This window comes from Athene cunicularia, assembly GCF_003259725.1.
Source record: "Athene cunicularia isolate RWA chromosome Z unlocalized genomic scaffold, athCun1 chrZ_part1, whole genome shotgun sequence".
Lineage (NCBI taxonomy): Eukaryota > Metazoa > Chordata > Aves > Strigiformes > Strigidae > Athene > Athene cunicularia.
The window spans coordinates 35536443-35550040 of record NW_020799142.1 but is presented as its reverse complement, the minus strand read 5'-3'; the positions used below and the strand labels follow the sequence as shown (position 1 = coordinate 35550040).

Here is a 13598-nt window from a genome sequence, read left to right as displayed (position 1 = left end):
CCCCCCCCCCCCCCCCCCCCGTCTGCTTTGAGGTTTAAATTAAGATTGGGCTTTGAGGATTTGGGTTGAAAGCGTATAATGTTTGCTTGTTGTTGGTTTTCCTTCAGACAAGGGCTAGACTAAAAGTGAAACAAACGTTAAATTCTTAAAGTTTGTTTTTAATTGAGAGTGTTTAGAGTGCTGGAAGGACTGAGGCCAGTACATTTCCAGCTGGCAGGTTTCCAGCAAACAAGCTGAAGTGGGGATAACGTGAGAATCCACACAGCTTTGCGAAAACAGCTCCGTCTTCTTCAGAGATTCCTTCCTCCCACTGAACGATCCCTCTCATCACAATCTTCCACTGCTTACCAAGCCGAGTCTCTCATTGCTTCAGTGTATGCTGCACCTTTCCAAGTCAGGCCCCTCAGGATTGAGGAAAATATTAAGTAAATGGCTTCATACAATTACTTAAGAGGGGTGAGGCTGTGGACACTACTCGTGCCTGGCTCTTCAAATGGATAAACCTGCATTTAAACCATGGAGTATACCCAAGAGAAAAACACACTTGAGGATTTTACCCTCAACTTCTGAAGAGCTGCGTTTGTAGCTGACGTGGGATGTTGTTTGTGCTTCCACAATCTCCTTCTGAGTCTTGTAGAATAAAAGTTCTGGCTGGTGGAGGTTCTCCTCTGCCAAAGCACTGTGTTTAGTGCACCTCGCTGCGGTTAAGTCTTGTTATGTTGATAAAATAAAGGCTGGAAATAATTTTCTAGTATCATTTCTACTTCCCATTTTGAAAAATCCCCCTTAGCAAGTTAAGCATACAACAAGGAAATGTGTTTGGCACGAAGTGGTTAGTCCAGGATATTTTGAGGTGAAGAGTAAGAAAGGTATTTTGAATTATTTTGTCAACAATCTTGATCTCTAAGGCGTTTCCAGCATTCACTTAACTCGTGTTTATTTCTGCTTCTAGGTCAGCTGCAAGCCAATGCATATTGTGAGAATCCAGACATTGTCTTAATTGGTAACAAAGCTGATTTATCAGACCAAAGAGAGGTAAACGAAAGGCAAGCAAAAGACCTGGCAGACAAATACGGGTAAGCAAATTATGACAGAAGCTCAGTTTAGTCTCTAACTGTTGTAGGTGTAGCTGATGACTGCCTTAGAGATGCTTGCAAGTGTACTTATAAACTGGTGAGACACCTACAGGGATACCCAGCTTGCCACACTTCCAGATCACCTTGTTTGAATAGGAAACAGCTAAAATGAAACACACTCTTCTGGTAGTTTGGCCAAAAAGCTACCAGCGTGAGAAACGAGGTTGAAACAAAACATTCTTGCTAGAAAACTTCATTCTTGGGATGTTGTCTTGTCCCGAGAGTTCAGGACAGAGCGTACCGAAGGCAGATACGCGCTCAGTGTCGTGCCCTGAAGAACTAACAATGTTTAAAACCCTTTTTTTTTTTTTTTTTTCTGGTTTGAAAATGGAGACACCTGTGGATTTGCGTCAGATTCTAAGTGTACAGTGGCACTGAATTTATTTGGTTTTCCCGTTAATGTCCTTTTTTTCATTCTAGTGAGCCTTCTACATTTCTTTGCACTAATAGCACCAGCAGAGTGTCCTGTAACAGGATAAATTTGTTGTGTAATAGTTAGTAAATAGTGCTGTGGGCAAAAAGAATATGTATTTTTTAACTTAGTGGACAGAGAGAATTACACCTGCAGCAGAAGATGACCCGAGAGACTGTGAGAAGTAATATGCAAATCCGACTTAAAAATATTCAAAGGATATTAGAGAAGTGTCTGCAGCCAGGTTAGGAGAACTGTGATACTGAGGAGAAGTTAGCTCATGCCAGATTTCGTATGATGGAAGTGCTGAAGCAATTTATAATCTCTTCTGCAAAAAGATGACTTGGAAGGCAATATTCTGGAGTCAAAGGGGATTTTGGAAGGGAAGCAGCTAAGCTCAGTTGTGCTTACAAGTAGGAAGGAAGGGAGGGAGATAGTGCTTACAGGGAATGTTCAACAGTGACAGCTGTAACTGCCTGGAAAAAAAAAAGGGGGAAAAAAAAAAAAAATTTCCAGTATGTTCTGTGGTCCCTGAGATTTTTCTGTATTGTTTCTCTTTTAAATTTGATTTTCTGGTTACCTGAAAGACTTTTTCAGCCAAGGTTTGTGCTGATGTTAGTACAGTTTGAAGTCAAAATGCCAGGATAAGTTTTTTAAAAATCAACGTGGCCTTTTTTTTAGCTTGTGTCATTGTGCCACCCTGTGCTAGAAACAGGAGTTTGGGTTCTGCCCAGCAAGGGAACGTGGCCAGAGAAGGGCAGCAGAGCTGGGGCAGGGTCTGGAGCACAGGTCTGCTGGGGAGCGGCTGGGGGAACTGGGGGGGTTCAGTCTGGAGAAGAGGAGGCTGAGGGGAGACCTCCTGGCCCTCTGCAACTCCCTGCCAGGAGGGGGCAGAGAGGGGGGATGAGTCTCTGGAGCCAAGGACCCAGCGCCAGGCCCCGAGGGAATGGCCTCAAGCTGCCCAGGGCAGGGTCAGGCTGGCTCTGAGGAAGGATTTCTGTGCAGAAGGGGCTGTTGGGCGTTGGAATGGGCTGCCCAGGGCAGGGGGGAGTCCCCGGGATCCCTGGAGGGGTTGAAGAGTCGGGCTGAGCCAGCGCTGAGGGGTCTGGGGGAGTTGGGAACGGTCAGGGGGAGGGTCCTGGTTGGGCTGGAGGAGCTTCAGGGGCTTTTCCAACCCGGAGGATTCTGTGAAATTGTGTCCTGGCAAACCAAAAGTCTTGTCCTGTTCAGCTCGAGGCTGCTAAACCCACCGCTGATGGTTGCACTGTGTGGGTTACAGATAGTCGAGTCTTGGTTGTCTTCCAGATCTCTCCAGCACAGGTTTTCCTTTTCCCCGCAGCATACCGTACTTCGAAACGAGTGCTGCTACCGGACAGAACGTGGAGAAGGCAGTGGACACGCTCCTGGACTTGATAATGAAGCGTATGGAGCAGTGCGTGGACAAGACACAGGCCTCTGACACAGCCAACGGTGGCAGCTCGGGGAAGCTGGAGCCAGTGAAACCAGAGGAGAAAAAATGTGCCTGCTAAACGTCCCCTCGGAACTGTGAGAAGATTTCATCAGAACGTGGCCGACCTACCGCCAAATCCCAACCGGCTCTGTGGAGCCACGCACGGAAGCAACGTTCCCTTGTTTTATTGGGATTGTGCATTTTGCTCCAAAGAACTGGGTTTAAACTAAAAGCTGTGTTTCAGTGAGGCTCTCTTGTGCTGCAAATGATTCTTCCCGATAAGGTGCCGTCTTCATGGAAAACTCTCCCGCCTCTTCTTCCCCGCTCCTGTTCCCCCAGCCCTCATCTTTATTTTTTTGTGTGTGTGATCAGGATACTGAATAGAGGAAAGTAGCTTTATTTTTTTAAAAAAAGAAAAAAAAAAAGAGGGAAAGAACCTATTGTCTGCTTACACTGGATATTGAAACTAAAATGGAGGTGGGTGGTTTTCTAGCTCTGTGCCATTTTTTCCACAGAATCCTATTTCTTTTTAATCCTTAATCTGCATCAGGGACCGTGTGTTTTCTAGGGCAGAAATACAAAAGATTTTTACGTGGCCTATTAAGAAAAACTTTTATTGCTTGCCCAGAGTAAGCAATGCTGTGAATCCACCCTGAATCACTGAGGTGGTGGTTGGGGAGGGTGGGGGTGTGTGTATAGGTTTTGGGGGGAGGAAGTAGGGCATTTAATTTGAAAAAAAAAATATTTTAAAAAAGTCAGGGAATTGTGCAGCATTGCTTGTGTTGCCAATAATCCAAGCAGGGAATGGGAAAAAGTATGGAGAGGGATTCTGACACTGCAGGGACAGTTTGTAAAGAAGAGAGTGTAATGTGTGGGAAGAGAGAGAAACTCTATTTTATGAAACTATTTCTAAGGATCGGCAAAGAATATTCGTCTCTCCTTTTTCTTATTTTTCTCCACATAACTGCGTATCACGGGTAGGACACAGGAGGGAGGAAGGGAACTGTAAGCTCTGCTGTGCTGAGCACGCCTCCAAGTCACCTCTGCAGCTTTATCCCCTGTACATTTGGGTTTTCAACAGAGGAAATCGTGCTCTAAAATTCTCCGTGAGAGGGGAAAAGTGGAAAAACTGTGAGGTGAGGAATCGGAATGGCAGGAAACCAGAATATATGGCTGAGTAGAAAGGAACGTGTCAGAGGATTGTCGCAGCGCAGAGGGTGGAAGCTGCTGCTGTGGGTGAAGGCAAGTTCTAGTGGAATAGCAAATTGCTTGTGGCAAGCAAAGAGAAATACAGGGGAAAAAAAAAATCAAAATATTTATAAGTATAGGTCATTTTCTAAACCAAGTTACAGCATATTTATTAGTCTACCCCGTCCTTTTTTTTTGTGGAACAACGGTTCTGGTTTTATACAGGTGGTAGTTAAAAGTCCGTTTGTGTTTATTGCACTTTAAGCTACTTTAAGGGTAAATGGATCTCTTTACAAATCGAGCTGCTTCAGTTGGGTTGACAGGACTGCAGGCTTCCATGTATTTATTTCAGCTTTGATTGATTGAAAATTGCAAACTCTGTGAATAGCAAGCTCATAAAGGGTTTCAGCGCTTCCCAGAAATGGAGAATTTACCAGATTCGCTGCTGAACAAATAACAGGGTTTCTTTTCTGCCCAGCTCCTAAAAAAACCTGATGTTTACTTGATGATTTGGCATGTTAACAGGGCAGATGGTACCATCCGTAGGAGCAGACCCATCGGGTGAGTAACCAAACAGCTGTGAGTACCGTGCCAGAAATCTCACTTCGCAGGCTGTAAAGGTTATTTAAGTGATAGGCTGTACCTAAAGGCTATATATAGTGTGTACTGCCCAACCAGGTCTAAAGCGGGTCCTTTTATAGGCTGGAAACAGCCTCAAGAGGTGGAAAAGCTGTTGGGCTGGTCAACAGGAGATCTGCCAGGCAGAAGAGGTAAAAGTAGAGTGATACTCAGGTAGACTGGAAGTTCAGGGTTTTCTTTGAAGTCTGGTTGTATTGCTTTTTAATACGTAGCATAAAATGAGCTTCAGGGAATGTGAATTTTCCGAGCTGGGGGGCTGTAAGGCTCCAGTCTTGGAAACTCTAGTGAGCACAGGGCTGACCCTCGCTCGAGAGGTCTGTTTAGGAACAAAAGGGAAACGACTGTGGTAAAAATTCTATTGCTTGGTTTCGATTTACTTGCTAATACAATAAACTGATTATTATTCTGTGTGTTAAAAAAAAATACCAATCTGGGAATGTGTATGAAACCATTATCCCAGAAGGATTTTGCCATCAAAGCTTTGGAGGAAAGGAAGGGAAATTTAAACGTGTTTCTTGCCCTGGTAGAAGTTTTGTAGAGTAGCTCTCACTTTATTAAATGAAGAAAAAGGGGAACTTGATGTGGGATTCTAAATGGCTGCTGGCGCTTTTGTTGTTCGTCAGGTTAATTCCCGTTGCAAAAAATAAGACAACAAAGTGACTAAAAATTGTTTCCTTTCCACCATCCTTTGATCTTTGCTCCGTTTTTATTCTTCAGAACTATTCCTCTAAGGTTTCACGTGGGGAACTCCTGAGCACATCCCTGGCTGGAGCCCACCTGTCCGAGCACTTTCATCCTTTTTGTGCTCGAAACGTTTCACTTTGACCTGTTCAATCCTATAAATTCCTCCAGGACACCAGCCTGGGAACTGAATTTGCTTTTGCTTAACCTCTCTGGTAGGATTATAGCCTCACCCCATCCCACGACAACTTGATTCCCACGACAACTTGACTCGCGCAGCAACTTGATTCCCGATTCTGCTGTTGCAAAATTTGATCGTACATCTTTGAATTGGAAGTTAAACGTTTCCATTTGAGCACAAATACATCTTATTTGCAAGCCTGCTAGATATCCTGCATCAGGGCTGGAGAGGGAGACAAGGTTCTGAGATACTTTATCCAGGGTGATACTAAAATTTAAATGTCAGTGCAGGTGTTCTAACCCTGTGGGCTTTTATCTTGAATTTCGGTCCAGGCGCTGGTTTCTCAAAGTCTCTTTTTGTGTCCTTTTAGAAACACCTTCTTTCCGTTTTGCAGTATCCCTCCAGTAAAGAGTTCTGCCTGCAGACTTTCTGGTGCAGCAGGGGTGGTAATTTCTGAACTGCACAGTGCTGTGCCCTGACAAAGGTAATACCCATCCTTCACCTTGCGGGATCTTAATGCTGAGAATAATTTTGGTTTCCTTTTCTCTCTGTGTAGTTCTGCTGCCTCGTCTCCAGCAGCCTCCCAGCCTGTGATAATTTACCCAGACAGCTCAAATCACTCAGCTTCTTGAATGTGTTCCCATAATCCTCTCGGTGTCCCCCAGTTAACTCACCTACACAGCGTAACAGCGTTACGAATCTTGTCTCTTCTCAGAGCTCACGGTAGGCTGTTCTTTTTCAGGTATTTTGAAGCATGAAAGTAAAAACGTGGCCTCAAAAATTGTTAATACACCACGCTAGGGTAGTGCTGGAGTGCTGACCTGTGGCTGTAGGTGATGCCCTGCTGGCAGCTCCTTCCATTTCCCTGCAGCCTTTTGCTCAGCACGTCTTGGTGGAAGAAACACATCCCTTATCCCTTGCTAAATAGTGGCGTGGCCAGAGTTGGGTGTTGCTGCTCCATTTAGGGAATTGAGACCCTGGGGCTAACACATGGAGGAGTGAGGAAATTTATGGTCAGTGGGGAATGTCTTTAAGCTGCTGTTGTGCTGCTCTTCCTCTGCCTTTGACCTTGCCCTCACCTCCAAGAGGTTTTTTTTAGGGCAAGGGGAGATGGTGGCCAGTGCCAGAGCAGGGTCCTGTGCTACTCTGCATCCTCAGGAATAAACCAAATTTACCTGTGGGAGCACTGCCTGGCTGGAAGTGATGCTGAAGGGAAAAAAAGGGCCCTTAAATGTTTACAGTGTTTACCAGAGAGCCCAGTTTGTGAAGTTTATTTAAGCTTGCACGTAGGTGTTTGGCTGAATCGGGTCTGGAGTATCTCTGTGAAGTCAGGAGCTGATGTCAGGGAGAAACAACTGGAGCTGAAAAGGTGTAAAATGAAAAAATAACAGCACAGAAGTATCTGCTCTGTGCACAGACACATATGAATGAGTGTCTCTTTTTTATTCTTTTATTTTCACTGGGAAAAGGCCAGGAGATTATTCCTGACTGTCCTTCAGTGCAGAGTTTTTAAGCAGACTCTGCAGAAATCCTTAGAGGGCCTGACATGTAGTGATCCCCCTTCAGAGCCAGTGTGTCAGGCTTCACATTTATTTAAGCTCCTGCTTTCGTTTTACAGAATATTTTTATCTGCGATCAGCTAGTAACATGTTGTGGGTTTTTTTTGTTATTCTAATGCCTCATTTCCAAATCAAATCAGTTGGGAGGGGAGTGACTGTGCTCAGCCAGGGCCCTGGCAGGTACCAAAGTCCTGTGCAGAGCAGCACATCCTCATTTCTCAGAGGTTTCTCCCCTTGACCCTCTCCTCTCCCAGCCCAGGGGTTGACACTCCAAAAAAACCCCAAAAAAAACAATAGCAGGGGCTTAAATAATTCTTGTCTTTCCTGTAGTCTTTCCCTTTGGTGGATTTTTACAGACATTTGCAAGAGGAAAGGTGTTTGCTTCTCTGAAACATTAAAGAAAAAAAAAATAATAATAATAGGAGGGGTTTTGGGTGCCTGAAACATGGTTTTTATTAAAAGAGGAAAAATAAGGCAAGAATGGGGAATTTGCTGCCTGCTCACACGGCTGAGGTAGCAAAAGACACGGGAGAGCAGCTGCCCTTTCCTTGCTGTCTTGGTAACTTTATAAAAACCGTCTGCCTTAACTGTTTTTCTGGAGGCTGCACACCTTACTGAACATTCCGAATGTGCAAAGGGTTGTCATACCTACGTTTGTTTACATTTTAGAGGCTCGGATCCCATCAGAAAGTTTATTAAAAGTTGCGTGAGATGCCATTTTGATACCTGCTCTATAGCAACTCTTTGGGACTGTTTCAAGGTAAAAGGTTTTATCTCCTCAAGCTGTTTCAGTCCGTGGATATAACTAATGTTTTCAGCCTAAACTTTGGAAAAAAAAAAAAAATAATAATCTGGAGCTGTTATTTGATTGTATTCTTGGCACTGTAACTGAAGAAAAGCAGCAAGCGGAAAAATAACCTGCTATTTTTATACGGGTGTGAACACTGCAGAGTTTCAGACCGTGCTCTGATCTTACAAAGAAAAGGGGGGAAAAAAAAAAACCCAAACAAAAAAGCCTGGTGGAATGGATGTAAAAATGAATTATTTTTTACCTGACTGCTAGGAGACCTGGCTTGAGGCACCTTTAAGGAGAAAAGCAAATTTTCACAGCTTTCCTGCCTAATAATTCTACTTTAAACATAAATTCTCCCCCATAGAGGATAAGTTCTGTGGTGTTTGGGGTTTTGTTTGTTGTTTTGTTTGGGTTTTTTTTTCCCCCCCCAGATGCTGGGCAGATCTGTTTCTAATTTATTGTTATTGTTTCTATCTAAAGCAGTTAAAAGGCGACAGAGGAACTGATTCTTGGCGATGTGCTTTTGTTCCATACGGTCACCTGGTTCAAACAACTTTAGAAAATAAACCCTAAAGTTGTCCCATCCTCATCGTGCAATAGGGCTTAATGGACAAAGGGTGTATTAGAAGAAACCTGTTGTATCTTACTCAACTTCTGGAAGTTAAATGCTTCTTTTTTTTTTGGTTTTGTTAAGGTATCTTCCACCTTCTGGATAAACACTAAGCATCCTGTACCGATTACCTTTGAAGCGTTGCCTTCTGGTCTGCTACTGTAAGCATGTTTTATGTTTTGTCTTCAACAGACCTGTGCTAAGCCTAGTGCTATGAGTGTGGGTGAAACTATCCGGTTTTGATTATTGAGACACCCCGCGATCGGACCGTGGCGCTTGCTTACCGCCGTTCGTGTTGCTCCGTTGTGCCAAAGTACCTGTGGCTTCAAACCGTCCCGTCAGCCGATTCGCTGGTGACTGGGTTTGTGTAATGCTGCCGAGGAATGTAGCCTGTGACTCCGTTTCTGCGCTGTTCTTTTCAGAATAAAAAGGCCGTTTTTTTCAAGCCGCTGTCTCCCGCGGAGGTGCAGCCTCGCGCCGCAGCGTTAGCAATCCCCGGGGGAGAGGGAGGGGAAAAGGGCTGAGCAGCAGCTTCCGGCCCTCACCTGACAGGAAAATGGCACTTTTTACAAAACTCACCCCTTCCTCAGTGCTGACTATGCCCGGGCAACCACCCAACAGTTTGCCAAGTTTTTATCTGCACCTAGACCCGCTTAATCCCAGCCTGACACCGTGGCTGTGGAATTACCTAAAGTTAGGCAAGAAAAGGATACTGATACTTCATAGCTTTAATTTAAGGATCATGTTTAATTTATTTCTTCTCAAGTGCTTCTCTGCCTGCATGCAGGGGTTAGAAGACAGACCGGGGCTCTTCTCAGATTCCTTCTGTCCCAGAACCCAGAGGTAAATACGAGTGTGCAAAGCTGCCATTACTCCCCTGGGGACACAGTTTAGCTCCCAAGTCGTGCCCCATCTCTCAAATAAATGATTGCTCCTACTTTAGGGAGGAGAAAAAAAACAGCTCTCCCCCCGCCTCCAATAGCTGCTTTCTCCTCCGAAAGGACTTTCAGGAAAGGCTCAGGGAGGAACTTCACCCTCGTGGGCAGAAAACTTACCATTTGCTGGTTTACGGGAAAGGAAGAGACTTTTTAGGCCAGAAAGGGAACGTAGGACAGGCTGAGCCAAAGGCTGGGGGAGAGCAAAGGCCCCCTGGCAGGGCAGGACCACTGCTCCACCTCCATCCTCCGTCAGCAAAAGCGGCGACTGTAACAACGTTCCAGGTAGCCAAAGGTTGAGTTTATAATCTTTCCTAAACGAGAGCTGTGCTTAAACCAAAGGTTGAGTTTATAATCTTCCCTTATACCAAGTCTCTGCAGAGGTAGGAGCCCCTTTGTGCAGGCAGGTGCCTGCTGCTGCCTGCGCGGGGCAGAGCCAGAGCCAGTCTGGGGGTGCAGCACCCCCGCAGCACGGCTAGGCCTGGCTTTGCTCCTTCGTGAGCTCACCCCGGTCAGCTCTCGCCTCGTTTCCAGGTTCCTTCTTTTAAGCTCAGCTCTGCAGCACTACTTCTGCGCCCCCTTTTGCAGAGAGGCAGGCCGGGCTGGAGGTGCTTTGCAGGAGTGAAGAGGCTGTAGGAGTTAAGAGGTTTGCAACACGCAGGAAGAGTCCTTCTGACAAAGGCAGGAGACAAAGATCCAGTTGTCTCTTCAGCTCTCTTGCTTCCTCAGCCTGGCGAGCAGCAGGTAAGGGGACGTTCCAAAATAGCGTGGGGCGCTGCAGAGTGAAGCAGGAGATCACTCAGACATCCTCACCTGCCCAAGCCAGGCTTAAACCCAGCACAACCATGAAATAAGTCAGAGGTTTGTAACTATGGCCTTAGATATCGCAGAATCCCCGAATCCTTCAGGTTGGAAAAGCCCCTCGGGATCAGCGAGTCCAACCCTCAGCCCGACTCGACAAAGTTCTCCCCTACCTCACATCCCCCACAGCTCATCCCAACGGCCCTGAAACCCCCCCAGGGATGGGGACTCCCCCCTCCCTGGGCAGCCTCTTCCACTCTCGGACCACTCTTGCTGGGAAACATTTTCTCCTCCTGCCCAGCCTGACCCTCCCCTGGGGCAGTTTCCAGCCGTTCCCTCTTGTCCTGTCCCTGATCCCCTGGGAGCAGAGCCCAGCCCCAGCCTCTCTGCAGTGTCCTGTCAGGAGCTGCAGAGAGGGATGAGGGCTCCCCTCAGCCTCCTCCTCCTCACCCTGAACACTCCCAGCTCCTTCCCTGGCTCCTCACAGGATTGATTCTCCAGCCCTTCCCCAGCCTCGTTGCCCTCCTCTGCCCTCGCTCCAGCCCCTCCAGATCTCTCTGGGATTGAGGTGCCCAGACCTGGACACAACGCTCCAGGTGTGGCCTCACCAGTGCAGAGCACAGGGGACTGTCACCTCCCTGCTCCTGCTGGTCACACCAGTGCTGACACAAGCCAGGATGCCGTTGGCTTTCTTGGCCACACATGTGGAGGAGCTGACTTCAGCTTTTCTAAGAGCAGAAACTTGTCTCCAGCTGTACTTTAGCACAGGGCTGTACCCCCAGGAAAGGCTCTGTTTAATCCTGAATGGATCACAAGCCATGCTGAGCCCATCCCACCTGAGCTGGCCTGGGAGTCGGGACTGGGGGTGCAGCCATCACACCATCAGCTACTACGTTTGTAGCAGAGCTTGTGGTTTTCCTCTCCTTAATAGAGAAGATAATCACAGAATCATCCAATCTCTGCAGGATGAAGTTCGGTTGCTCCCAGCAAGGCCTGACTCAGCTCACTCCAAGCCCTGTAGGGACGCCGGGCTCAGCCGTTCCGTCCCACCTCCCGCGGTACTTACTCTGTCCAGACGCCTCTGGAAACTTTCACCTTGGGTTGGCCGGCCGCCAGCTTCTCTGTCAGGTTTTCTATTTTTTCATCTTGGCTTCTGAGTTCGTTGTTGAGTTCCTCCACCTGAGAGTTAGCAAACCAAGTTTGTAAGAGATGTGAAACCTTAATACATGGAAAGACAAAGTTCAACATCTCACCATACCTGGGGAACTGCAGCCCGCTCAAGTCCCTAGTCTTTTCCCGTAGAAAAACCTCAAACTAATTGATTGATTTATAAAACAATTTCTCAACGCACACGGTGTTGTGTTTTCCGTAGGATAACAAGTCTACCTCTTGTTGGCAGATGTACAGAAACCTGATTACGAAAGCTAATTAGTGCAGGGCCTTGCCTTAGCTGCATGGGCGAAGGGAAAAGCAGTTGGTCAGTAAAACAGCTCACGCTGTATCGTGACTTTGGGAAGCTCTACCTAGGATCTGTCAGGCCTTGCTCATGGGAGCAGCTTCACATGAGCCCAAGCACCGGGGGAGCATCCCTGGGACAAGCAGGTCCTCCTCAGGAGCACAGCAGGGAGTGGGGGGCCAGGTCACCCCCCGGGAACGCTCTAGGAGAACTCGGGTCTGTCTGAAAGCCCCAACTCCACCATGACCACCCCATTTCCATCTTAATATTGAAAAGTGGACGAATGACCACGGGCTGCGCAAAAATGGGTGCAGCGTGATGACCAAGCTGCTCATGCCCACATCCCAGTGGTTCCCCTTCTTCCATTTTTTCTTCCATTTCTTCTTCCCCCCATTTTTTCTCCCCCCTACCATTTCTTCTTCCTCCTCCCCACTGCTTCTTCCTTCCCCCCATTTCTTCTCCTGACCTCCTGTATCACACCGCGCAGGCTGTGGTGCTGGGCCCGGATCACGCATTGCAGGTGGCCAATCTGCTCCTGAAGAGTGGAAATCTGCTGCTGGAGATCCAGGCACCTGCAGGCCAGAGCAGAAGAACCCCCAATTCAATCCCCAGGGATCACTGAGCCACCCAGCCCCTCTCCCACCCCACAGTCAGCTCAAGAGCTTGTTGCTAGCGGGAAGGTCCTGAGGACCCGTGGCTGTAATTCATAGAGAACTAGACATATAAAGTCTTCTTTATTGAGCAGAACAAATAAAACCATAGTTTGGGACATATTTTGTCCGGTAGAACCACCCTTACTAGCTAGTAATAAATAAATTTATAAATAATGAAGGTGATTTTCATGCACGATGTCACCAAAGCAACATTGACTCCACGTGAGAATCAGGACAGGGAAGCAATTAGTGCATCCACGTGAGAATCAGGAAAGGGAAGCAATTAGTGCAACCACATGAGAATTAGGAAAGGGAAGCAATTAGTGCATGCAAGGGGGAGGGAAAAGTGCTAAGCATTCAAGTAGAATCAACACTTGAGACCGTGTAGGACACCAACATCTGTCTTGGCTTCTTTCAGCAGTCATGTAAATCAGTATTTGAACCAATTGCTTTCATCATGAATAATTTTGCTCCCAGAAGGAACTTAGAGTAGGTCATTGCCTGGTACCCAACATGAAATAATCCCCCGGAAAGAAAGGAAAACACTTTATCGTGTGCATTTAGTCACCGTTTGCTGTCTTCGTTCCTTGACATCATCTGCTGAAGCATCTTCTCAAGTGTCATTTTCTTCTCTATCAGAATTTTCTTTTCCTAAGGAAACAATTCAAGTTCTAGAAAAAAACACCCTATTTTACGCTTCCTGCCATTTGATTAGAAAAAGACAAAACTCTTCAGATCTGAAAGATTACCCGCGTGTGATGGCGGTGGAAATACATTTACTGACCCAATCTTTATAGTACGGCCAGGAGAGGGAAAATCTCCATTTTAGCAGGAGTAAATCCCCTGCATTGCAAAAACGATGCCATCGCTTCTTCCAACGCAACTGACACCCCCAAAGAAAATTCAAGATAAAGGAGAAGGAAATTTTCTGAGAGTTTCTAGAAACAGCAGCTGTTTGCCTGCCCAGGATTTCATTCCTTACAGTGGCATTTTCCTGAGGGGTAAAAGGAGCGGGGTTTAGTGTTAGGAAGGCTACATTTTCATTTCAGATGCCTGAAGTAACACTGAGAGGGGAAGGTCCAGAGCGACTATTTGGAAGTAGAA

General features: G+C 46.6%; 1 protein-coding gene and 1 long non-coding RNA gene across 2 annotated transcripts in view; one reads left to right on the top strand and one right to left on the bottom strand.

Moving 5' to 3' along the window:
• RAB27B (RAB27B, member RAS oncogene family) overlaps positions 1-13598 on the top strand; it is a 63062-nt gene that overhangs the window by 37226 nt on the left and 12238 nt on the right. The window contains 3 exon segments of the mRNA XM_026865880.1: positions 575-605; positions 870-1076; positions 2888-4462. Of these exon segments, the coding sequence (XP_026721681.1) occupies positions 575-605; positions 870-1076; positions 2888-3077 (428 nt within the window). The 3' untranslated portion in view covers positions 3078-4462.
• On the bottom strand, positions 11497-13150 carry LOC113489852. Its single transcript, XR_003400098.1, has 3 exons — positions 13063-13150; positions 12308-12413; positions 11497-11564 (listed from the first exon to the last, which is right to left on the bottom strand). It is a non-coding gene; the product is annotated as an uncharacterized LOC113489852 (long non-coding RNA).